This window comes from Schistocerca nitens, chromosome 3 (genome assembly GCF_023898315.1).
Source record: "Schistocerca nitens isolate TAMUIC-IGC-003100 chromosome 3, iqSchNite1.1, whole genome shotgun sequence".
Taxonomy (NCBI): Eukaryota; Metazoa; Arthropoda; class Insecta; order Orthoptera; family Acrididae; genus Schistocerca; species Schistocerca nitens.
The window spans coordinates 139,118,938-139,146,683 of record NC_064616.1 but is presented as its reverse complement, the minus strand read 5'-3'; the positions used below and the strand labels follow the sequence as shown (position 1 = coordinate 139,146,683).

Genomic DNA, 27,746 nt, shown 5'->3' with positions numbered 1-27,746 from the left:
TTCCGTTTCCAGTGATTCCCGTTTTCATCTAAAGCTACATAAATGGTAAGTGATGAGCATACCGTTGACTCTGTATCTGTAAAAATTTCTCATGCCGCATGGCTCTAGGCGCTACAGTCTGGAACCGCGCGACCGCTACGGTCGCAGGTTCGAATCCTGCCTCGGGCATGGATGTGTGTGACATCCTTAGGTTAGTTAGGTTTAAGTAGTTCTCAGTTCTAGGGGACTGATGACCTCAGCAGTTAAGTCCCATAGTGCTCAGAGCCATTTGAACCATCATGCCGCATGACTCAGGAATTTTCTGTTACTAGCAGTCGTCTCTGCCTCTCATGTGCCATAAAATTTCTTACTAATGGTGCTTATAGTTTTATTTTCTTGAAGTAACAATGTTTAATATCACATTAATAGTTTCTTATGAATTGTAACAAATTGCTTCATAAATTACAGCTCTACTGAATTATTTAAATGATTACAACTGCGAGTTTTACTTTGCTTGTTTAACTTCTGTACTATTTTCAAGCATCACCATCAAAGACTAGATAAGAACTCACTGCATCATAAATCAGTTACACATTAAACACAGTGACAAACCAATTTATAAACTACAGTAAGATTAATAAAAAATTTCTGGAAACTTTTAGACAATAGATTTATTAAAAAATCTGCGATGTCACATTATGTTATACTAGTCTAATATCAAGGGGGTGTCCACCGGCACTCTTCTTGTGAGTGAAAATGTAGTAGTAACAAAAACTTGTAACATTAGCACCATTAACGCACTGGTCAGCCAGAATGTTATGGTCACCGACCTACTGTCGATATAAATCCCTTACAGGCGATAGAAGCGTCACCTGGCAAGGAATGACTGCTGGTCAGACACACGCACGGGGCACGTAGTATTAGTGAGCGTGCTATTCGTGTGTAGAATGGGGAAGGCACGCGATTTATCTGAGTTTGACCGAGGGCAGATTGTGATGGCCCGGAGGCTGGGCACGAGCGTTAGGGAAACTGAACGACTTTTAGGGTGCTATATTACTTTGCTACTATTAAGAGATTAGGAGTTGAAACACTAAACATAGTTGATGAGTTTTGTTATTTCGACAGCAAAATTACTGATGATGGTCTAAGTATACAGGATATAAAATACACCTGGTAATAGTAAGAAAACGTTTCTGAAAAAGAGAAATTTACTAACAATGAGTATATATGTAACTTTTACGAAGTCTTTTCTGAACATATTCGTATGGAGAGGAATGATAAGAAGTTCTGTCAAGAAGAGAATAAAGGCTTCTGAAACGCCTTGGCATAGAATAATGTTGAAAACTGAATGACTTGATCGAATAACTAATGAAGAAATACTGGACCGCATTGGGGAGAAAGGAATCGTCAATTTGGTAATGAAAAGAACTGTGGTAGAGTAAAAATTATCGAGGGGAAGCAAGGCTAGCGTGGATAAAAGCATGAAACCAGTATTCGGACTGCAGGCCACAACATCATATTATAATATTAACTTCCGATGTCAAAACGACACGGCTTCAGTTTATATTGTTCCTTTATAGCACGCGTTCATTGCACCAAGTAGTCATATTCTGCCTTCTTTCTCCTCGAAATTAGTCACTTTCTCGGGGCGATGCAACAGCTGTGAAGTCCACAGGTGACGACTATCTTCCCCGTTTTAAAGCACGGGCCTTAGTGAAAGCTTCGGCTTATACTAGCCGCATTCGTGTATTATCGGATAGTGTACAAGTATGGTAGGAGGAGGACGGGGGGGGGGGGGAGGTTAATGACGTTAGGCAGTACGCAACATTCCTTGGACTACTGTTGTGCACTGAAAGGAGCGTTTACGGAACGTCATGAAAAAAATTCTATAATATATTTAAAATGGCGGCATCCATCCAAATAGTCGATGGAACGGCATGGAACGCCAATGTCGACGTCTACGTCAACGATTCTCTCGAAGAATGTTTTTAAGCCGACGTGATGGTGACGTTGTCTGCTTACAGCTGATGTTAACCTGTTCTCGTTGCACTTAATCATGTTATAGTAGTAGAATTTGTGGTTTTGTGTTTTTATGTTTTTATCTGGTTTGCCTTCTTGACGCATTGCGAAGGTTGGACGGGTACTTCACATTTTACTTACAGGTCGCCTCCCATGAGCGATGATACTTGGTATTTCACGTTCCATGTAGTGTGAACACACTACTATTTGAAGTGAAAAGTTATTTAAGTTTTAAAGTATCTGGATAAAGAAAATACAGTTGTTTTGAAGTTATTTGACAACTGTAAAGAAAATGACGCGCAGAAGGATACCACAAAAGGTTGATATGAATTCCATTCTAAATGTTGCTGCCATGCTCGGTTGAGCTAATAATTGCTGATGTTTTGAAATGTTTGATATTTTTCCTATTGTTTCTGTTCGCAGCACTGTTTAGAGTTTACTGTACGATCTTTGTCAGGAATATCTATTTTAAATTTTCCTTTGGCCATTAATAAAATCCACTCCCAATGTTAGTTCCTTAATACTGTTTCTGTATTACGATGTTTTGCAGTACGGACACTCTCTCACAACCTCACTTACACCTTTCAATACTGGCCAATGCGACGACACGTGTTGTTGAAAGTCCATCTAGGGTGAATACATAACCTTTTTTAAGTTTTACGAACACAACAGTCTAGATCACATTTTTTGAAACTGTAATTACTGGCTAAGAAGCCGCTAAGGAGGAATGGGACAATGTCCCACAGAATTATGTGGAGAATGCGGTAAGCCAGCATCAAATATTTGGTGTTGAGGACGAAGGTGTGGAGAACAAAGGGGAAAAATTCAAACGCATCGTTCAATATGCCCGAGACGAGTATATTCCGAGTAAGGTTTTAAGGCATGGGAAAGATCCACTATAGTTTAATAGCCGTGTTAGAAAAGCGCTACGTAAACAAAGAGCATTTCATCTCAGATTCAAGAGAAGTAAAAACCTAGCTGACAAACTAAAGCTGAACGAAGCGAAAATGAGCGTAAGAAAAGCAATGAGAGAAGCGTTCAATGATTTTGCAAGTAAGATATTGTCAACCGACCTGAGTAAAAACACCAAGAGATTTTGGTCGTATGTAAAATCAGTAAGTAGGTAAAAATCATCTATTAATTCTCTCAGCGACCACACCGACACCGAAACGGAACATAGCTGAGAATGCCGAAATACTGAATTCGGTCTTCCGCAGTCGTTTCACCGCAGAAGAACGTAACATTGTCCCTCCTTTCAATCGTCGTACGAACATCGAAATGGCAGATATTGAGATAACCGCGGAACTGAATAGCAGCTACAGTCGCTTACTAGCGGAAAGTCTTCAGGAACAGATGAGATACCTAAAAGATTCCATAAAGATTATGCGAAAGAACTTGCTCCCCTTCTAGCAGTAATTTATCATACATCGCTTGAGCAACGAAAGGTACCTAACGTCTGGAAAAAAAGCGCAGGTCATTCCCGTTCTTAAGAAAGGCCCTAAGAGAGATCCACACAATTATAGACCTATATCGTTGACGTCAATCTGTTGTAGGATTGTGGAACATGTTTTATGCTCAAGAATTATGACTTTTTGGAAAATGAACATATCCTCTATAAAAATCAACATGGACTCCGCAAACAGGAGTCCTGCGAAACTAATCTCGCTCTGTTCCTCCATGAGATCCACAGCGCAGTGGACAACGGCTCCTCAGGTTGATGCCGTGTTCCTTGATTTCAGTAAGGCATTTGACACCGTCCCGCATTGCCGTTTAATGAAAAAAATACGAGCTTGCGGAGTATCAGAGCAGACCTGCGATTGGATTCAAGACTTTCTTGCAGATAGAACTGAGCACGTCGCTCTTAACGGAACTAAATCGACAGATGTAAAGGTAACATCCGGACAACCACATGGAAGTGTGATAGGATCGTTGCTGTTTACAATATATATATATATATATATATATATATATATATATATATATATATATATATATATATATATATGATCTATTAGAAAGCATCGGATGCTCTTTAAGGCTATTCGCAGATGATGCAGTTGTCTGACAGTTGACCCTGAACGTAAATAAATGTAACATATTGCGCATACATAGGAAAAGAAATCCACTACTATACAGCTACACTATTGATGACAAACAGCTAGAGAAAACAGCTACCGTAAAACATCTAGGCGTAACTATCCAGAGCGACCTTAAGTGGAATGACCATATAAAACAGACAGTGGGAAAAGCAGACAACAGAAGAATCTTAAGGAAATGTAACTCATCCACGAAAGAAGTTGTTTATAAGACGCTTGTTCGCCCGATTCTTGAGTATTGTCCCTTTATTTGGGATCCCTATCAGGCAGGACTCATAGAGGAGGTAGAGAAGATCCAACGAAGAGCGGCGCGTTTCGTCACGGGATCGTTTAGCTGGCGAGAGAACAGTCTCTACTGGCAGACGTTATAAGAGAGGCGTTGTGCATCACGGAGAAATTGACTATTGAATTCAGGAGGAGTCGGACAATATATTACTTCCCCACACGTACACCTCGCGTATTGACCACGAGGAGAAAATTCGAGAAATTAGAGCCAATACAGAGGCTTACTGACTATCATTCTTCCCATGCACTATTCGCGAGTGGAACAGGGTTGGTGGAATCAGATAGTAGTACCGAAAGTACCCTCCGCCACACACGATTAGGTTGCTTGCGGAGTATATTGTTGATGTAGATGAGTATGCCTAACTGCATTCAAAAATATCTTCATCTACGAGGAGGACCAATTGGTTCATAAACAATGTGTTATGCAAAATGACAGTGAGAAGAAACTGTAGTGTTTGCAGTGGACAAAAAAGTCCAGAGAGGTCAAATCAGGGGATCAAATAGCCCGTAGTACAGGCCACGACTGCCCAGGACGATTCAAATGTGCAGGAGCCTCTCATGCTGGAACCATATGCTCTGTCTTGCAGCGAGTGGCGGGTCATCCAGCAACTCTGCAATGCTCAGGCCTAGGTAGAAGATATGGCCCAATCAAACAGTCACCGACAACACCTGTCCCTATATTCACGTAGAACCGCACATGATGAGCGCGAATAAATTTAGCATGTGGATTAAGCTCACTCAAAACATGCGGACTGTGGGTGTTGAAGAGCTCCATCGCACCCGAACGTTGCTTCATCTGTAAACAGCACAAGGCACGGAAGTGTAGGATGCATTTGACACTGTTCCAGGTACCATTGCAAAAACTGTGCTCTCAGTGGATAATCATCTGGTTCTATGTAGTGCACATGCTGTAAGTCAACTGGATTATAACAACTGCACCTGTAGGAAGTTTCTTTCATTCGTCTGATTCGTCCCCATGTTATGCGTTGGTTTGGGGAAGGGGAGGAAACTGCGAGGTCATAGGTCCCATCGGATTAAGGAAGGATGTGGGAGGACGTCAGCCGTGCCTTTTCAGAGGAACCATCCTGGCATTCGCCTGAAGCGATTCAGGAAAATCACGGAAAATCTAAATCAGGATGGCCGGACTCGGGTTTGAATCGTCGTCCTCCGGAATGCGAGTCTAGTGTGCTGTGCCGGTCTGAGTGGCCGAGCGGTTCTAGGCGCTTCAGTCTGGAACCGCGCGACCGCTACGGTCGCAGGATCGAATCCTACCTCAGCATGGATGTGTGTGATGTCTTTAGGTTAGTTAGGTTTAAGTAATTCTAAGTTCTAGGGGACTGATGACCTCAGAAGTTAAGTCCCATAGTGCTCAGAGCCATTTTTTTAGTGTGCTGTTACGCGTAATTGCACAAGTACTGAGAGCGATTACGCCCTCTACGGGATTAAAAAATGCTCACAGGTAACTATGACATTCGACACAAATGTTTGTTTTTGTGTTACGTCAACCTCCCGCGTTTGTCGGTTTAAATAATTTTCGCCTTGTATAGTGGAGTTATTTGCAGTTTATTAACCTTAGATACTAAAGTGAGGGAAATGTTACTGAACCATCGTGAGGTTTACTACTCCAAATATTATTTAGAGTAAGTCATAATTTATAGGTTATTCATTAGTTAATTACAATTATTAGATCTCCAGTGGTGTGTTGCATATCAAATTAAGTACAAAATCTCCTGTTTTATACCTTGCTACATTCGTAAATTTTATGAGGGTTTAGTAAACTACGGTTAATTGAGTACATTTTTGCAGTTGCTAAATGAGCTATTACGCAAAAAAAGCTCAATCATCTACGAAAATGAAGAGCCTTTTCCATGTGTAACATGCTGTCAATATGTAATCGACAATATCGATTTCATTGTCTCCACTATCACTGTCTGGAACACTTTTCACAGCGTGAGGAGTACCACATGCACCAGTCTCACCTCTCCCAAAATCCCAGAAGCTTAAATTGTCTCAATCTGCAGTACATGTAGGTCACCTAGATTTTGTAGAACTTCAGATATTTCAGACAATGAGTTACAAGAGATTACTGTTCAAGACTTGAATATGATCAGCCCCTTTCCATTAGACGTACTCACACTTATGTTGGGAGATAACTGTGGATGTGTGGTAAGTGGCTCCACTCAGCACAACCCACTCTACAAGTGGCAGGAATTCCTGATTGGAAAACGTTTATGCACACTATCAGTAACACTATTAATGGTGAGAGAGGTGCAGCAGCTTTTAGGTCATTCGTTAACTCACCACAAAGTGACTAAATACAAGTACACGGCATGCGACCATGGAACAGTACTGCACAAATGCTGAATAGGTCACTTAAAACGTCACCAGCTGGTGTATGAATGACTTTAACATTATGCGTTTCGGTATAACCCATCATCAGGTATCAGATACATTGAGCTATAGAGATGAACTGAAGTTATGTGATTCATACATAATGGCCTGCCTCTGACAGTTATGTACGTATAATAAGTTCAGTTCATCGCTACAGCTTGATGTATGCTATCTGATGATGGGTTATCCCCAATCACGGTTATTAAAGTTATTCGTTCACCAGCTGATGACGTTTTATTAAGTGACCTAGTCAGCATTTTTGCAGTACTGTTCCAGTTAGACAATTACACGGCTTTACAATACGCAGTCGCCGGCCGCTGTGACCGAGCGGTTCTAGGCACTTCAGGCCGGAACCGCGCTGCTGCTACGGTCGCAGGTTCAAATCCTGCCTCGGGCATGGATGTGTGTGATGTCCTTAGGTTAGTTAGGTTTAAGAAGTTCTAAGTCTAGGTGACTGATGACCTCAGATGTTAAGTCCCGTAGTGCTTAGAGCCATTTGAACCCATATGCAGTCAACGATAGACAGGTGCCACATTTACCAATCCAATCTCTTTCTCACCTACACTACATAGGTCACTGACAACGTCACACATACAAATTAAGCACATTTCAACTATTTTTTACAGGAACGTATTTTACATAAGAGATCACCTTAACGACTGTAAATAAGTACTTACATAATAAACTGAAAATAACTCCCCCTATATAATCGCGATCTTAGTGAAGTCATTTTGTCTATTCGCATAAGAGAATTTGACAGGAAATACTGGGTAGGCACATAGTCTGTCTGTAAGCTAAAAAGCGAGAAGCTCATGGTGGGAGAAGTTGCGGTTCCCGAAAGAATACAACTGCCTTAAAGGGTGACTATGAATCAATTTCTCCTCTAGCAGCGTAGAACAGTGTGTAGAGATTTATGTTGATTCTGTCCATATGTATTAATTGCGTTAGTGATGTTAGTAAGTCATCTCTGCATTCCATGTTGTGTTAATGCATTTTGTGCAAAAAAAGACACTCCCCGGGCATGTCTGCGCACTGCGTCACCTGTGATTCGAAAGGCGCGCTGTGGATCACCCGTGTATCTTAGTGAAACACCCCGTAGTTACTTCTTGTAACGTAGTGGGGTAGATAGAGAGTGGAATCACCTGCTTGACCTACTACTTACAGACCTATGAAAGAGGCCAGTGCATGAACACAATCCGGCGACTTACGTTCCCTCGCGCTTCTACCCCACATGTCCTCCCTTTTACAGCCCCGACACACAATTTATCCCTTAATAAGACTGTAATCCACTTCGATGTGGTACAAACGATTAATATTAAATTTTTACCCACTTCATTTAAATATAGACATTAATTTTATACCGTCAGTATATTATTTTTAATTATCTGCGATTTTCACATCTGTAGTTTAGTTTTATGGCTCAAATGGCTCTGACCACTATGGGACATCTGAGGTCATCAGTCCCCTAGAACTTAGAACCACTTAAACCTAACTGACCTAAGGACATCACACACATCCATGTCCCAGGCAGGATTCGAACCTGCGACCGTAACAGTGGCGCGGTTCCCGACTGAAGCGCCCAGAACCGCTTGGTCACAACGGCCGGCTTTAGTTTTATACCGGGAAACATTACCAAGCGATGTGTTGCAGCGGTTAGCACACTGGGCTCGAATTCTCGAGGACGACGTTTCAAATCCCCTTCCGGCCTCCTGATTTAGGTTTTCCGCGATTTCCCTAAATCACTCCAGGCAAATGCCGGGATGGTTCCTTTGAAAGGGCACGGCCGGTTTCCTTTCCCATCCTTACCTCTTCCGATGGGACCGATGACCTCGCTTTTTGGTCCTCTCCCTTAAGCCAACCAACCAACTGGGAAACATTTTCGCTAAAAGCGATGGTTTTCGAATTATTCCAGAAAAGTATAAGAAACTGATCTTTAAACTCACTCCCGCCTCAACGTTCACACCCCATCGGTCAAGATATTTAGTATGTTGCTCATGACACTCGCTTCTAGCACTGTACAAAAATTTGGGACTGCGCCGTTTTCCTCCAAATCGACCTCTTTTGGCTTCGTTGACTACGCTATAAAGGGCAAATAATTTTCTTTGCTGTCGATGCAACTTCCATAAGAAAGTACAGCAGACATTTAACAAGAGTAGGAACGATAATCAAAATATTCATTAAAATTATTTACTTGTTCTGTGGTAACTAAGTCTCACTTACAGAAAATAAACCACATACGCATACATTACACACAGTATATGAAACATGATATAACTCCATCCATAACAATAGAGCAAGAGGAAAATCTGAAAGTGACAGAGGATGTGAACAATTATTTCCCTGGACTCGCGTTCGGGAGGACGACGGTTCAAACTCGTGTCCGGCCATCCTGATTTAGGATTTCCGTCATTTCCCTAAATCGTTTCAGGCAAATGCCGGGATTGTTCCTTTGAAAGGGCACGGCCGATTTCCTTCCCCATCCTTTCCTAATCCAAGCTTGTGCTCCGTCTCTAATGACCTCGTTGTCGACGGAACGTTAAACACTAATCTCCTCCCCCTCCAATTATTTCTCTGTGCACTGTGACTACAATCTGAACAGAGAATACCACATGAGATTTATTCGAGAAGAGATGGGTTCAGGTTACCATCAGGTCATTCTGAATAACTTTTTGTGACTCGGTTGAGGTGGACGTCGAGATGATTACTAGGAAAGGCCACAGGGGACTCTGTTTTGGTTGGCAGGAGAGCCAACACCGTGTTACTAGAGGAGGTCGAAATGCACGCGTTTTAGCTCACGCAGGCTGGCGTGAGGTCTGATTCACAATATCAATAGTAACTGAATATGGCGCCTTGCTATGTCGTAGCAAATGACGGAGCTGAAGGCTATGCTAAACTATCGTCTCGGCAAATGAGAGCGTATTTTGTCAGAGAACCATCGCTAGCAAAGTCGGTTGTACATCTGGGGCGAGTGCTAGGAAGTCTCTCTAGACCTGCCGTGTGGCGGCGCTCGGTCTGCAATCACTGATAGTGGCGACACGCGGGTCCAACGTATACTAACGGACCGCGGCCGATTTAAAGGCTACCACCTAGCAAGTGTGGTGTCTGGCGGTGACACCACAGACTCCTACATTCAGTTGTTTCGATTTACGCTGTTTTGTCACTTCTAATGACTCCGACGTAAAGGTAAACTCAGACCTGCCTTCCTACTTTAGTATTTTATGTACATTAACTTCAGTGAATTTTGCAACGCGTGAGACTACTAATTGACGATGAAAACGTGAGAAAGTTATCTTACATCGCGAATTTCTGTAATTAATATTATACACGTGACTAAATGGCTAGGAACGTTACACATTTCATTAAACAAGAAGTTTCGTAATTTTACTGTAGAGCGAAAAATTTAGTGTAAAAAAGTAAAAAGTATCTACACTTTCACACTTGCTTTTGGAGCGATCAGGAAGAAGACGTCATAGGGACGCGACTGTGCACTATCGTGAATGCAGACGACGAGCAAATTGTAATGCAGGAGAAACTTGACCCATAACATACACGGAATGCAGCTCTGAAAGGTGCTACGCAGTCTCTCCACCCTTGTGCTGAGACATCGACTGGGCACACAACGTGGCAACAGTTCAAACTCTATCGGCACACACGTCAACAACCTTCGCCATTTGTTGAGCCCCACACGACTGCCAAAAGTTATCTCACAGAAATGTGGATCTTTAAAGAGAGTATGGAGGATACAGGAAATAGTAACTCCTTAAGGTAAGAGATATGCTGCAGGGATTATAAAAGATTCTTTCGATGATCGATACGATAGCACAAGGGAAAAGGTAAAGGAGGAGGAGGAGAAGGTATTGCTACACGACGTCGCCATTGACTCGACTTGTTTCGAAAAGATACCCACGATCTGGAAGTTTGACAAGTTATCTGACAGGTATATCACAAGGTCAAGGGCCTTTCTTCTAATAAAAACAGTTGCTTTTTAATTCCGCTGTCACTCGTCTCTATGTTTCTCATTTTTGCATGACTGCAACGAGAGAAAGTAGGAACTGTATTGCGGACTTCTTTGGTGAAGCAATTTGGAGAGACAGAATTTAGCATTATTGACAGCTAGTAAGATACGAGCTAATCTTCGAATTCATTGAATGTTTCTCGCACAGTTGTCCTTATGATTGGTTTGTTTGTTAAGTTAGAATCGATATCTTTCGAATGTTATAATCAGTTCTCCCTGAGTTTTCAGCAACTTTTCAACATAGTTTTTGAACCAAGGTGGGCCTATGTAGTTCCAACGTTTCAACAAATTCTCTACCTCTCTTAGTATGCGCAGAGCACTACTGTTAACATATGACAGTAATTCTTGGACCTTAATCTGAGCGTTTCATCAGTTAACTAATAGTAGGATTCAAATTGATTTTTCTGACTTTAAGGACGTGCACCATCCTGTATGACCCATACAAGTAACCGGTTGTTGGTGTTTGGGGATATTACACCTAACCGATGATAGGTCTTGCTGACAGCTTTTCCTAACCTCAAACGCCGGCCGGTGTGGCCGAGCGGTTCTAGGCGCTTCAGTCTGGAACCGCGAGACCGCTACGGTCGCAGGTTCGAATCCTGCCTCGCGCGTGGATGTGTGTGATGTCCTTAAGTTAGTTAGGTTTAAGTAGTTCTAAGTTCTAGGGGACTGATGACCTCAGATGTTAAGTCCCATAGTGCTCAGAGCCTAACCTCAAACCCGTCGTATGTACGTCACACGTACACTGCTGCCGTAATACATCTTCTGGAGTGTAGCGCGTGACTGTTATATTGAGAGGGGACTCTGTAATTATACACTCGATAACGGAGGTCTGAGATCGTCAGAGTGTCGATGAAAACTCTGATGAATATTTTGTACTCAGTTCTAAACCAGAACCCACTGTCGGTGCAAATCGTGACTGTGGTCACAAGACAGGGAAGTCATCTTCACGACTTGGGGCAGAAGCTGCAAGTCACTATTCTTCTCGACATCTGTAGCGCATTCTGCTGAAGAAGGAAAGATTAGGGTTTAACGTTTCGTAGACATCGAGGCCGTTAGAGAGGAAGCACAATGCCGTAGGACAGGGCTTCACAACATACGTGCTCGCGGAGCAAGCTGTGAGCAGCAAGGCGCGAGCACGGAGCAGCGCGAGCACGCTACCCCCACTACCGGACCAGAGCGGAGAGTGGGGAAAGTCACGTGGGGCACACAACAGCTGCCGCCAGTCAATGTAAATCCGCGGCCACCTGCAGGGATATCACTCACAAATTATTACTGCGACAAATGAAACAAATAAAGGAAAATGTACACGTGCCACATAATTTTATTAGCTTAGTGTATGCCTCTACATTCGCATTAATGTGTGAACTGTTACACAGTAAAAGGTGTCACTGAAGTGTGGGATTCTCGGTTATCTTGTACTTTTTGCCCTTTACAATTGCGTCTATGTTCGGAGTAATAGTTCTTGTGCATTTTAGGCGCAGCGTGCAGTTTAAATTTCGATCAGACAATGCGTTTCTCAGGGGCGTCTTGTTACATTTCATTGCAGAGAACAGTTGTTCACAAACATACGTGGAACCGAACATTGATATTATTGTAGCCGCCAGTTTGTGCAAACGAGGAAATCTATCCTGAGGGAAGTGTCTGTAGAATTCCAAAATGTTTTTCTTGTTCTGAAATTTGTCTCTGTATTCTCTGTCACACTGCAGGTCAATAATTTCTTGCTGCAGCTCAGGACGAATCTCTTAAATATTCGCTGAATATGGAGAGAACAGATCAAAATCACTGTCTAGTGCTGTCAGATTTTGAAAGCGCTGATCAACTAAACTATGTGAATAACGTTCACAGTCTTTGTGAACATCTTGCATGGATGATAATTTAGGAAAATGAGCTAGGTTTCCTGTTTCCAGCTGACTCACCCAAAGTGTCAATTTCATTTTAAAAGCTCGTATTCGATCTATGAAATGAGTAATTATCAGATCTTTACCTTGTAGCAAAATGTTCAAAGCATTCAGATGGCTAGTTAAATCTGCTAAGAATGCGAGATCACATTCAAACGTGCGCGCGCATTTCCCCTCCCTCCCCTCCCTCCCTACTCCGCGACCTTGCACCTGCTCGCGAGCACGTGCCTGAGCAGACGCGAGTACTCGCGCTCAAAACCAGCCAGTTGTTAAGCCTTGCCGTAGGAGAAGGATGGTTCAGGAAATCGGCCATGTTCTTGTCACAGGAACTATCCCGGCATTTGCATTTAAGATTTTAGGGAAACCACGGGAAACCTAAAACTGGATGGCTAGACTGGGATCTGGTTACCCCGAACAAGAGTTCGCTGCCCATCACTGCGCCCCATCGCTTGGTGATTTGCAGCTGGCCTTCAGTAGTCGCTGGCAGTCTCCTTCATATTTTGCACGAGACCCTCCAGCAAACATGTGGTCTTCTTTACCGATCTGTCTGATATTTCCCTGAATGGCTGTTAGTTCTTCTAAACATTGGAAGTCCCTACAAAGTACAGTCCCGCTCTCTTGCAGAAAGAAGAAGATTAGCCCCAGTTCCTAAAGAGGAAATGACTGCTGGTGATACAGACAACTTATCGGCATCAGTCAATACCACATACCCGCTATTATAGTGTACGGAGGCAGCCTTGAGGTTTGTGTCCACATTTGCCGTATGCCCAGAGATCCTCGATCCCATCACTGTTCATCATTCACCTTTGGGTGAAGACTAACCTGTAAAATCAAGCGCCCTGGAAGGAGCAAAGTCATCAGAGATCCCAGACGTCGCCACAGAGACCCAAGAGCAGCTATAGCTTGTGGCAGCACCAGCCTGAAAGCAGACAGTCGTTGTCAGTGGAGCTTCTCACTGTTTACTGACAGCTGCCAACCCCCACCTCATCCACACACAGCTAACCAAGTCTCTACGCATATTTCGCTACCAGGTATAACTAAATAGGCACGTGAAAGAATCTCTATAAGTGGCATCAGGTAAAACAATTAGGTCCTTCGGGTAAATCAAGTACTGCGACTGCTGTCAAAGACAACGTTGTCAATACACACAACTGAAGTAGGTTTATCGCAGCAGGAAGTTGAACTACAAAATTAGAATATTCGAGCACAGCTCTCATAAATATGTGAAATGAAAGTACTAATGCATAGCGTCGAGTAGGGATATTGATATCTGGCCAGAGGTAGAAATGTCCTCTGCCAAAAGGCAGCGCATCGCTGGCCACGGCGGGTTACGACGCATCACACGTACGGTTTTCGTACCCTGTGATGCCATACTGCGATTAAAAGCCGCCACCGCGGCCTGAGCACTTCTTGCAGACATTGCAGCAACTAAAACCGATTATGTCTAGGGTGCCGTAAGGTTTTCCGGCCGTAGTGGCCGAGCGGTTCTAGGCGCTTCAGTCTGGAACCGCGCGACCGCTACGGTTTCGGGTTCGAATCCTGCCTCGGGCATGGATGTGTGTGATGTCCTTAGGTTGGTTAGGTTTAAGTAGTTCTAAGTTCTAGGGGACTGATGACCTCAGACGTTAAGTCCCATAGTGCTCAGAGCCATTTGAACCATTTGCCGTAAGGTTTGGTTCTGGACCCGTGCTGTACTCTATCTGCATCAGAGGCATATCCAAGCTGCCAGCAGAGGGAACTGCCCTGTAAGCCGCTGGTATGGCGACACTTAAGTTCTGTCGCAACCTAAATTATGTTAGGCACCTCCAGAGACTGCTGGATAAAATCACGACTTTCTGTTCACTACCAATCTCAAGCATCGAAACGGCCAACTCACTACTGAAGGCAAAGAATTGATTTTGTATGAAACAGCCAAATACCTTACGCTCATAACGGTACGACATTGACTTGGTAATCGCACATAACCAGTATGGTCAACAAAGGTTCTGGCACATTTTACTGTTTTACCCGATCTTTAAAAGTGATGAACTATCAAACGAAGCAAAACTGACAATATTGTGTTTCATGATGCGTTCAGTCAATGACTCCTGTCTGTCATGGAATAGTCTACAGACTTTCCAAAACAAAGCTTTCCGAGTAAATCATCAATGCTGACTGCAATACTTCAGACGCACACATCAATCAAGGTTTAGACAACCGGATAACTACCGTTGCGCCTACAGAAACGCATCAAATTTCATGCTAAAACAAATTATTCTTTCCACAACCTTACAAACTCATTATGCCAAGAATCACCAAATTCTGTTCACAAAAGATCCAAGATAAGCCTGGCAATACACTTTAGGGACTGATACACGCATTTAAAACAATACAGTCTTATAACATTAGCACACAGTTTATAAGTGAATCAGAGATGCGTTATGCCCAGTGGGACTTCTACTACCTTAAGATCAAATAGCCTCCGAGCAATTCACTCGGTACTCATTGCTATTCACGCCGCTCACTGAAGTTAACCTCCGTTCTACTTTACTGACAACAAACTTTGCGCTACCTGGTTCATGTTCTTTGATCTTATTTGTATTGATTGTGGCCGTGCTACTGGCGAATTGTTGTGAACTTATTTACGGACTGCCATTTCGGTCTGGTAATTGTACTGTCGCTCCAAATGTTGTCGTCCATATTCACGCCTGTAGTAACTTCTGTGTGTTTGATATATAGTCATGGTCCAATGCTCATTTTCGACAATACTTAAAGATCAAGCTAGCATATATTCGCTTCCAGTAAGAAGCACATTCGCAAAATCTGTTTACTAATATCTGTCTCCATAAAATTCTGGTTGGTTCAAATGGCTCTGAGCACTATGCGACTTAACTTCTGAGGTCATCAGTCGCCTAGAACCTAGTACTAATTAAACCTAACTAACCTAAGGACATCACACACATCCATGCCCGAGGCAGGATTCGAACCTGCGACCGTAGCGGTCTCCCGGTTCCAGACTGTAGCGCCTAGAACCGCACGGCCACTCCGGCCGGCATAAAATTATTATAAAGCGGCCAACAACTGCGTACATTAGTTGTAATGTCTCATTCGAGGAGATGATGAGAGAACTAAAGAAAATAGTGCCTTCGTGTATTTGTGAGCGAATAGTCAGTATAGAGGCAGCGAAGAGTGGCGTGGTTTCTTCGCAGGTGAGTTTGAAAGAGAATGTGTGGGTTTGCATGCCGTCGTGGATCGAGAGATTAGTTGAGCCCATGTGCACGGTGGTGTTCAGACCGGCATTGTGTAGTAGATAAACAAGTCCAAGGATTTAGGGAACACACACATACACACACACACACAGCTAAGTGGGTTTAGCTCAGGGTCGAGAAAAGTTTTCAGTCACAGCGAAAGAACCCCAAAACTTGGGGTTTGCGGCTAGTGGGCTCCAACATTTGTCAGGTGGTGGTGGTGGTGGTTAGTGTTTAACGTCCCGTCGACAACGAGGTCATTAGAGACGGAGCGCAAGCTCGGGTTAGGGAAGGATTGGGAAGGAAATCGGCCGTGCCCTTTCAAAGGAACCATCCCGGCATTTGCCTGAAACGATTTAGGGAAATCACGGAAAACCTAAATCAGGATGGCGGGAGACGGGATTGAACCGTCGTCCTCCCGAATGCGAGTCATTTGTCAGGGAAGATTATGCCGAGCAGAGGAAGAGTTTAGCCAGCCCTACAAGTTTTCAGTAACAACTGCGAAGAAATCATGTGGTAAAAGTTTTTATCTGGGATCTTGGAATCCAAGATAAATTAATGGAATGGGGACGAAATTGAGGTGAAAAGGGTCTCTGTATGCAACAGTGGAAGGAAACAACTTGAAAGCATCCGTGTCAGTTAGTTGTCAAAAAATGAGAAGAATCAAAGCATTTCGCGAAAGAGTGGAAGGAGACGACTTGAAAGCATGCGGGTCAGCTAGCTGTAGGAAAGTGAGAAGAACCAAACCACTTCAGTGACTTTTCCTTGGACTGGTTATATTTTGGAGGCAAAAAACTGGAAAGATTGAGTTTAAATTTACTTCAGGATGCATCTTACAAGTGACCAAAATTTACTGGGGATAGAAAATCTTTAGAAAACAATAAACTGGTAGCCAAGATCGCAGGAATTCTTTTTATTCCATGATTACCGGTTTCGGCAAAACTAAAGCCGCCATCATCGGATCTTAGGACACATATAGGTTACAAAATCAAGGCAAATAATGGTGATATTAATAGTTGCCTATAAAACGCAGGCCTTACAAAATTGTCGTAAGTAGCACATAGGCGTCCAAGAGAGATGAGATTATGAATGTTAAGTGTCTCCATCACGTAGAAGCGCAAGCTAAGTACTACTACTTCGTCCGGTTGTATGTGATGGAGACACTTAACATTCATAATCTCATCTCTCTTGGACGCGTATGTGCTACTTTGTAAGGCCTGCGTGTTATAGACAGCTATTAATATCACCATTGTTTGACTTGATGTTGTAACCTATATGTGCCCTAAGATCCGATGATGGCGGCTTTAGTTTCGCCGAAACCGGTAATCATGGAATAAAAAGAATTCCTGCGATCTTGGCTACCAGTTTATTGTTTTACAAGCATCTAGATCGCTCCCACATGAGCACAATGTGCTCCCTACAGAAAATCTTTAGTATTCGATACTAATTTGAACCGCGTAGACAGCAAAAGTCAAAGCATTTATTTGAAATAGGAAGTCCTTTCCTCAACAGAAAACAGGAAATTTTTAAGCACGTCCATTATCCAACAACACTTCTGTTTCGCTCCTTACGTTCATTCAAAGTTTCAGTATTGTTTTGATTGTATGATCGAATCGAGCCAAATATCAAAAAAGGTCTAGGCAAAAAATTTTTAGTTTTACAGAAGTATTCAACCTTAGTAATTTACTGCAATTTTCTTTTCTAAAATTCAGAAGCTGACGTCCTGCCCCCCCAGTTTACAGAAAAAATCCTATTGGAGGTTCACCGATAAGTCCGTGATAATGAAACGTCCTGGAAGATTAAAACTGTGTGTCGGACCATGATTCGAACCCAGGACCTTTGCCTTTCGCGAGCAAGTGATATACCAACTCAGCTACCCGAACATGACTCACAGCCCCTTCTCACAGTTTTACTTCTGCTATCACCTCGTATCCTGTCGTCCAAAATTCACAGAAGTTTTCCTACGAAACTTGCTGAACCATCACTTCTGGAAGAAAGGATATTACGGAGACAAGGCTTAGCCACAGTCTGGGGACTATTTTCCAGGTTCGAGACTCTGTCTGGCACACAGTTTTAATCTGCTGGGAAGTTTCATATCACTGCACACTGAACTGCAGAGTCAAAATTCTTTCCGTCTATAATGGTTTGCTTTAAACACATTTTACCTGGAAAAGAAAAAGACTACCATTTTCGAGAAAAAGAGCTAGTGTAGTAAGTTAGAGTCAGTCACATGACTTCTGAAGCGATTTTACATAGATAAAGCATGCATACAATGCTTATAGACATGTAGAAAAGGCGAAGGTGCGAAAATTGGGTGAGGTACTTACCTTTCACAGAAAGGTCGTCCTTCTTCGTTAATGTAACGTACCCCATGAAGAGTGCTTTTATCGAAGAACTGTCGTGTTTGGTACGTCCAGCTCGTCTTGAGAAGATCGTAGGTACTTCTTCTTGGCTTTGTAGCTATTTCCATTATGAAATGCTGAGTGTCGTCTCCGCACCTACAAACGACACTTACAATTTCAGTGTTTTGTGTTGACATACTGAACAGATGCTGCAGTCACATATTAAACTACTTTAAAACGAAAAATTATGGAGCTAAGAGTTGGAATCTGAGGAGAGTGACTTGTTGCTCAGTTCACTTCTTTAGCCAGTGTAGTGACACATCTGGCAACCTCAGTTTTCTTATTTCTAATTGTGTCCACTGCAGATTTCATGGCTATTTGAATGCTGTTTGTAAGTCAGCTGGGAACTTTATAACATCACTGGATCCGACGGAAGATATTCTGAACACTTTTACTTACACACCGAGTACCGAACGTTCTTAAGTTCTCTTTTGGTTTTCACAATGTGAAGCGCGTGTACGTTTTCTTGTGTGCATTGATTCTTTGCGTCTACACAGAAGAGATGTAGCAACTTTTTTTTTTTTTTTTTGCTCGCTGTGTAAAATTTTGTAATAAGTTGTAATTTCCTTCTTTTTCATTAGTATTTGTCCTCCCCGTGGCAGAGTCCATAATCATAGGCATTGGCTCAATACTTCTAAGCTACTTTTGTTTTTATTCTGTGTCAGGATGACCTCCTCGTCAATACAGCCGTCAGTTACCGTTTGGGAGGAGAATCGAGTCTCCGTCTGTCTATGAAGCGAGTAAATATTATTGTGTGTATTAGTATTGCACGTGTTTGCGTGTCGTGTTCCTGCGGAATTTATTGTGGGACATCGTACAATATACCGAGCGAGGTGGCGCAGTGGTTAGACACTGGACTCGCATTCGGGAGGACGACGGTTCAATCCCGCGTCCGGCCATCCTGATTTAGGTTTTCCGTGATTTCCCTAAATCGCTCCAGGCAAATGCCGGGATGGTTCCTTTCAAAGGGCACGGCCGACTTCCTTCCCCGTCATTCCCTAATCCGATGAGACCGATGACCTCGCTGTCTGGTCTCCTTCCCCCAAAACCAACCAACCATCGTACAATATTCCCGCTTCACCTCCTATAGTTTCATGAAGTTCCAGTAGGTGGCGGCGCTATACGTAGCCTTCAGAATGGCGTCAGTAACGGAAGCGTGTTCCAGGCAGAGAGGTGTCATTGAGTTTCTTTTGGCGGAAAACCACCGCATCGAAGATATTCATTGGAGCTTGGGTTGTTAAGTTGTTTTGTGGGAGGAGACCAAACACCGAGGTCATCGGTATCATAGGATTAGGGAAGGAAGTCGGCCGTGCACTTTCAAAGGAACCATCCCGGCATTTTCTTGGAGCGATTTAGGGAAATCACGGAAAACCTAATTCAGGATGGACGGACGCGGGATTGAACCGTCGTCCTCCAGAATGCGAGTTCAGTGTGCTAACCACTGCGCCACCTCGCTCGGTGATTGGAGCTTGTCTACGAAGACATGGCAATGAACGAAAGCAGGGTTAGTCAGTCGTTGGGGGAAGCATCTGTCATCATAGCAAAAAAAGTCGCACAAACCTGTCTGATCTCCCCCGTGGCGGTCGGTCGCACACAGTTGTGACTCCTGCAGTACTGAAACGTGCGGACACTCTCACTCGAGGTGACTGACTGATCACAATCAGACACTTCGCTGCACAACTGAACATATCTGTTAGTAGAGCTGACACACTCATCCACCAGTTGGGATATCCAAAGTGTGTGCTTCCCGGGTTCTACGCCGCCTAACAGAAGATCATAAAGAGCAGCGCTGGATCAACCGTGCGGAATTGCTTGCTGAAGAAAAAGTTCAAAGCCGCACCCTCATCCGGTGAAGTCACGGTGACAGTCTTCTGGGACTCTGAAGGTGTTATTCTGTTTGATGTCCTCCCTCATGATGGAATGATGAACTCTGGAGTGTACTGTGCTAAAGTGAAGAAAGGATTGAATATGTTCGTCGCCACAAAATTGCAAATAAACCTTTCCTTCTCCATGACAACTCAAGGCTTCACCTAAGTCTACGCATTCGTGAGGAGCTCACAAAACTTCACTGGACTGTTGTCGCTCATCCACCCTACAGCCCGGGTGTAGCACATTTCGACTTCCATCTGTTTGGCCCAATGAAGGATTCACTCCATGGGAAACACTACGTGGATGATGGGGACGTTATTGATGGAGCAAAGCATTGGATCTGACGTCGACCAGCAGAGTGGTATCATGCGGTCATACAGGCCCTCCCAGTAAGGTGGCGTAAGGAACGGAGATTATGTTGAAAAATAGGGTTTTGTAGCAAAAAGAGTAAACACGTATGATGTACTGGAATCCTGAGCAGAGCCAACCTGTTTTCAGGAAAAGAATTATTACTTTACTTATTGAACGCCCGTCATAAAATACCTAATGGGAATAGAGCTGGCCGAGAGGTTCTAGGCGCTACAGTGGAACCACGCGACCGCTACGGTCGGAGGTTCGAATCCTGCCTCGGGCATGGATGTGTGTGATGTCCTTAGGTTAGTTAGGTTTAAGTAGTTCTAAGTTCTAGGGGACTGATGACCTCAGAAGTTAAGCCCCATAGTGCTCAGAGCCATTTGAACCATTTTGGAATGGAGCTGAATATTGTTATTTTACCTGTGGTACGGTTGTGCTAGAAAGGGAGATTATGTCCTAATAATGCAGTGTTTACTATCTGATCAATTGTATCGCAGACTCAGTGTTTGTATCTCCGATCGCTTTTACATCTTTGAAAGATTCGAACCATGAGTAGCACTGCTGTTTTATGTTGCATTTCAGCCAAGAAATACGTATCACTGCAAAACAGTCTCGCGTTAGGCTAGAATTAACAGTGCTAAACGAAGGAATACCTTAAAAACGTGCGAACAGACGGCGTTTCCCGAAGCGAACGACAACCAGGCATAAAATACCGCAATTGACGAGGTTTTACTTTAATAAATCGAAACGCATTTGGTGACAAACGTACACATTTTTTTGTAGTTGCAGAAACGGATTTAAAATATCTCCAATAATTATGAAGCAGCTAACAACAATATGGCCACACAAATGAAGAATCTGTACCACGGTCAAAGGGGCGCGATGCCCATTGGATCTTCTACTGTATGAGAACCACATCGTTTCCCTCGTTTCAGCTGACCTTCGAAACTGACTAGGTGTTCATCTGGTCTCTGGGAATTGTCAAACGTTGTGATATTGAGGCTTTTCTAACAGGTGAAATCGCTTCTCAGAAGACAATGTTTTCTGCATTGTTCCTCGAAGAACACTTCAGACCGAAACTTGTCGACAGATTAAAACTGTGTTCCGGTGTGGGACTCGAACTAGGTACATTGCCTTTTGCGGGAAATGCCAGCTTTGCATTATTACGAGAAAGGACTCACAACACAAGGCAACAGCTGGATGCAAATGGACGTGCTCTTATGGCCTTGCACCTGCAGTTATCAAGAACACTCACAGCTTTGGACTGGGAATGAGTCGACGCTGCTACGGTTTCTCAACAGACGTCAGCACGGAAACGAACTTCAGGGAAGCAGAAAGGGAAGTTCGGCCGCCTTTCGCAACAACAACATGGTGCGGACCACAGATCTCCAGAACGCACCGTCATCAACTTGACGGCGAGAGATATAGACGCGGGTGCAATGTCGGCACTTAAGAAAGGACTTAATTTCGCACGTTCACCGGGGGACATTCCTGTCTGTGAAATAATAAGCGGTGTTGAACAGGCAGTCCACAAGCTCCCACATGAAACAGCGGACGAAATACGGCGAGAAACCAGCCGTATACTGACAAAGGCGAAGTTACCAGCATCCAACATGACCAGGGCTGAGCGCAACGGCCTTCGAGCACTACGTAATGATGAAAGCATTGTGGTACTTCCTGCTGACAAGGGCAATGCCTTGGCCACAGCGTCTACAGAAAACCCACCCACACAGACCTGTACCCGCATGCCACCAGCCATCATCATCCAGCACAGAAGCGCACAGTATTACAAACATTGGTGCATCGTGCAAGAGTAATATCAGACGACGATAACCTGCCCCATGAACTGAGCCACCTACGCAAGGATTTCAGGAATAACGGCTACAGCGCCCATCAAGTGAAAGAAGTGATTTCTGGGAAACATCAGAATAGGACCACCGACGAAGAGCAGGAAAAGAAACTTGCTTTTCTGCCATTCTGTGGCTCTGTGTCGGGCAACATAAGCCTCCTGTTGAAAAGACATAAGATCAAATCAATCTTCAGGCCTCCAACGAAAATCCGTCAATTACTGAGACCAGTTAAAGACACAGTAGGTCTCAGAACACCTGGAGTCTACGAAATACCTTGTGAGTGTGACCAGAAGTACATCGGAGAAACAGTGCGCACTGTGGAACAACGCAGGAAAGAACATGAGAGGTATTATCGCCTACGCTATCCAGAGAAATCTGCGTTAGCTGAGTATGCGTTAGAAAACGGTCACCGCATAAAATTTGACTATACCTCTGTCGTGGCTCGCACTAACAGCTTCTGGGACAGTTTAATAAAAGAAGCTATTGAAATAAAAATTACCGCAAACACCCTGAATAGAGACGGTGGCTTGCAGCTCAGCGCTGCATGGGATCCAGCGATCGCGAGGTTGAAGAGGGCACATCGAACGCCGACTCAAAACATGCCCGTGTATGGCAATGTCAGGGGCACCAGTGACGTCACAGCCGGCAGCTAGTGTATATAAGGGCACACCAACAGCCCACTGGCAGTCATACCACTTGACAATGGCCAAGGAGTGCTTGGCCGAAAGCTTGTGTAGTTTTAAGCAATTGACGCGTTTGGAAACCCGAGAAAATTTTATTCAATATTATCGCTTCGAGACTCTGCATTCATACACCTAGGGGATTGTTTATATAAAAAAAGGGAGGAAGGTTTATCTGTTTAGCAAGAGTAATAGAAGGCAGATTTCAGACCACCTAACAGATCAAAACGAAAATTTCTGTTCCGACACTGACAATGTTGAGTGTTTATGGAAAAAGTTCAAGGCAATCGTAAAATGCGTTTTAGACAGGTACGTGCCGAGTAAAACTGTGAGGGACGGGAAAAACCCACCGTGGTACAACAACAAAGTTAGGAAACTACTGCGAAAGCAAAGAGAGCTTCACTCCAAGTTTAAACGCAGCCAAAACCTCTCAGACAAACAGAAGCTAAGCGATGTCAAAGTTAGCGTAAGGAGGGCTATGCGAGAAGCGTTCAGTGAATTCGAAAGTAAAATTCTATGTACAGACTTGACAGAAAATCCTAGGAAGTTCTGGTCTTACGTTAAATCAGTAAGTGGCTCGAAACAGCATATCCAGACATTCCGGGATGATTATGGCATTGAAACAGAGGATGACACGCGTAAAGCTGAAATACTAAACACCTTTTTCCAAAGCTGTTTCACAGAGGAAGACCGCACTGCAGTTCCTTCTCTAAATCCTCGCACAAACGAAAAAATGGCTGACATCGAAATAAGTGTCCAAGGAATAGAAAAGCAACTGGAATCACTCAACAGAGGAAAGTCCACTGGACCTGACTGGATACCAATTCGATTCTACACAGAGTACGCGAAAGAACTTGCCCCCCTTCTAACAGCCGTGTACCGCAAGTCTCTAGAGGAACGGAGGGTTCCAAATGATTGGAAAAGAGCACAGGTAGTCCCAGTCTTCAAGAAGGGTCGTCGAGCAGATGCGCAAAACTATAGACCTATATCTCTGACGTCGATCTGTTGTAGAATTTTAGAACATGTTTTTTGCTCGAGTATCATGTCGTTTTTGGAAACCCAGAATCTACTATGTAGGAATCAACATGGATTACGGAAACAGCGATCGTGTGAGACCCAACTCGCGTTATTTGTTCATGAGACCCAGAAAATATTAGATACAGGCTCCCAGGTAGATGCTATTTTTCTTGACTTCCGGAAGGCGTTCGATACAGTTCCGAACTGTCGCCTGATAAACAAAGTAAGAGCCTACGGAATATCAGACCAGCTGTGTGGCTGGATTGAAGATTTTTTAGCAAACAGAACACAGCATGTTGTTATCAATGGAGAGACGTCTACAGACGTTAAGGTAACCTCTGGCGTGCCACAGGGGAGTGTTATGGGACCATTGCTTTTCACAATATATATAAATGACCTAGTAGATTGTGTCGGAAGTTCCATGCGGCTTTTCGCGGATGATGCTGTAGTATACAGAGAAGTTGCAGCATTAGAAAATTGTAGCGAAATGCAGGAAGATCTGCAGCGGATAGGCACTTGGTGCAGGGAGTGGCAACTGTCCCTTAACATAGACAAATGTAATGTATTGCGAATACATAGAAAGAAGGATCCTTTATTGTATGATTATATGATAGCGGAACAAACACTGGTAGCAGTTACTTCTGTAAAATATCTGGGAGTATGCGTGCGGAACGATTTGAAGTGGAATGATCATATAAAATTAATTGTTGGTAAGGCGGGTACCAGGTTGAGATTCATTGGGAGAGTGCTTAGAAAATGTAGTCCATCAACAAAGGAGGTGGCTTACAAAACACTCGTTCGACCTATACTTGAGTATTGCTCATCAGTGTGGGATCCGTACCAGATCGGGTTGACGGAGGAGATAGAGAAGATCCAAAGAAGAGCGGCGCGTTTCGTCACAGGGTTATTTGGTAACCGTGATAGCGTTACGGAGATGTTTAATAAACTCAAGTGGCAGACTCTGCAAGAGAGGCGCTCTGCATCGCGGTGTAGCTTGCTCGCCAGGTTTCGAGAGGGTGCGTTTCTGGATGAGGTATCGAGTATATTGCTTCCCCCTACTTATACCTCCCGAGGAGATCACGAATGTAAAATTAGAGAGATTAGAGCGCGCACGGAGGCTTTCAGACAGTCGTTCTTCCCGCGAACCATACGCGACTGGAACAGGAAAGGGAGGTAATGACAGTGGCACGTAAAGTGCCCTCCGCCACACACCGTTGGGTGGCTTGCGGAGTATGAATGTAGATGTAGATGTAGATGTAGACCCCAATCTTTTACTCTGTAAGGTTACATCGTGAGTCGTACTTTGATAGCTGAGCTGGCAAGGATATTACCTGCGAAAGGTAGGGTTGTGTGTTCCAATTCCGTTGTGGCACACAGTTTTAATTTGTCAGGAAGTTTGGAAAGAGCGCACAACCCGTTGCAGAGAGCATGGTCCGTTCTGTAAACATTTCAAACTGTCTTCGTAAGGAGTGTTAGACTGATTTACGGCGAGGTTTGCAAAAATTTTTATTTTACTAATCTAGAAATAGTGGGCTCCGGCAGCGGCGCCGAGACGGAACTTACCAGAAGCCGCAATCGCTGCCGGCTACACAACACGCGACTAAGCACGAACGGAGCGGTGAGTAGCCACGTGTGTGCGTGCTGCGGCCATACCTGCGATGGCTACGTGATAGTTGCCGTGACGCAACATAAACATAATGATTGTGCTGCCCGGCCGGAGGCGCAGGCTTGTCCCTTACGACGACACGCCATGCGTGCTTCAAAAACTGCTCATTTGCACATGCGTTTCCAATGTTTGTCGAAACACATGTATTCTCTGACTGCAGTGCACTATATATTTCTCCTTTAAAGATTTTTGTAATATAGTCCAATTTTTTTCTAATAAAGGACGTGAGCCCGTTGTTCTTATAAATCTAGCATTAAAATTAAATTACGTTCGATACAAATTGTTTTATTCACTGACACGTCCTTTTCCTTAGCATGTGAATTAACTCCGACATCTGAGGAATAGCGCAGTTTCATGCTAGGAGATTGGTCATACTCTCCATCTCTTTATTACAGTTTAAAGTCCATTTTTTGGCGAAGCAGTCATTTTTTCAGGTTACTTGTTCCTCTAAAAGTCTCGTACTATGATTCCATAGTGAAGTGTTTGATCTCTGTTACGCTTTACAGGTAAACGGACGGTACTGAAATTCGGCTTTACAGTTATACAGGGTGAGTGAGGAGGAAAGAAAGGTAGCTACATGCCTTGATAGGTGATAGTATTAGTGATTCCAAGCAAACGTCATGTCAACAAATGTACTGCTCTCAACAGTTTCCTGGTAAAGTAATGAAAACAACGCCGAGCAGGAGAACTTCAGGTTATAGTAAATGAAACACTGTGATGTAATGTTTTCTTTAATTGCGTACGTTTCCTCACAAGAGAAGTTCAAAAATCCCACTGTCAACTGCAACGCGTTTTACAGCTCTTGTTGACAACTGCTGTGTTGCTGATCTGAGCTCACTCGTACGGTCCTTTACTTGAGCACACCATGTAAAATACTAGCGAGAAATTCCTCCTTTTTTATGCTCTGGGCTTGTAGACTTCGCTCTTAAGCCAACCCCACAAACAGTAATCTAATAGAGTAAAACATATTTACATGTGAGCACTGGTGAAGAAGGATATGCGATTGACGCACGTAATTTTCCATCAATAGTATATCGGATACGTTGAAAAAAAGGGAATATGTTCATATGAAGATTTTTGTTCAGAATCATCAGCAGTATTACCCCTCAAAGCATGTACCTTTCCACCTGACTCACCCTGTGTGCCTCTTAATTTCGTTAAAAATTATAGCCCAGTCCAGTCAAATGACGAGATGAAGTCGCATGAATTTGATATGGCATTTAAATTCTACGACGAGTTCAGATCACAAATGTTACATAAACAATGGGATTTCAGTTTCTAGCTAATATATAGCTTTTAAATGCATTCTAAAACGAGGCAAAGGCCATGTGTGTCACGTAGTAGCCGATCTCATAAACAACCAACATGGCGAAAAGAGCCATTCGTGGTGATGATGAGGGGGGTTTACAAAAGCTTGTTGGCAGTGTTTTCAGCAGTGATAATGAAAGAAGTCGTTTGCCTTTCGGTGATTCAGATTCTGAAGTACCGCAAACAGTAGTCCAGACTGAACATAGTTCTGAACTGAAGATAATGACGTCTATAACGTCTTTGTAGATACTGGAGGCTCTGTAAGACAAATCAGAGAAAATAACATGCGCATGCGATCATCAGCTGATATCACCTCTAAGAGTCTTCAAGCGAAAACATTGTCTCATTTCTTTATGCACATACCCCTAACTAAGATGGGAAAAAGTCTCAAAAAGCTGTTTTGTGTGCTACTCAAGAGGAAAAAGAAGCGAAAGTTCATGTTAGTGCAAAGAGTGTGATGTTGCTCTTCGTTTAGAAGACTGTTTTCAATTCTACCATACCCAACAATCATACAGACGTTGGGATTTGATAAAGATGTGGACTGTTATTGGCCATGCACTTTTCAAAGGAAATATTCCGAGAGTCACATTAAGCTACTTTGGGAAACCACATAAAAGCTAATTCAAGTTGTCGAGAGTATCCCTCTCCAATACGGACAAGAAAATGTTACATTTTACTCGTTCCGAT

General features: G+C 43.4%; 1 protein-coding gene across 1 annotated transcript in view; it reads right to left on the bottom strand.

Annotated features, from left to right (window-relative positions):
• Window positions 1-25,663, bottom strand: part of LOC126248081 (sodium channel protein Nach-like) — a 115,544-nt gene extending 89,881 nt beyond the window's left edge. Inside the window, exons 1-2 of the mRNA XM_049948738.1 lie at window positions 25,649-25,663; window positions 18,241-18,411 (exon numbers count right to left, since the gene is read on the bottom strand). Coding sequence (XP_049804695.1) covers window positions 18,241-18,383 — 143 coding nt within the window. The 5' untranslated portion in view covers window positions 18,384-18,411; window positions 25,649-25,663. The remainder of the gene's footprint in view (window positions 1-18,240; window positions 18,412-25,648) is intronic.
• Between the last annotated feature and the right edge of the window lie 2,083 nt (window positions 25,664-27,746).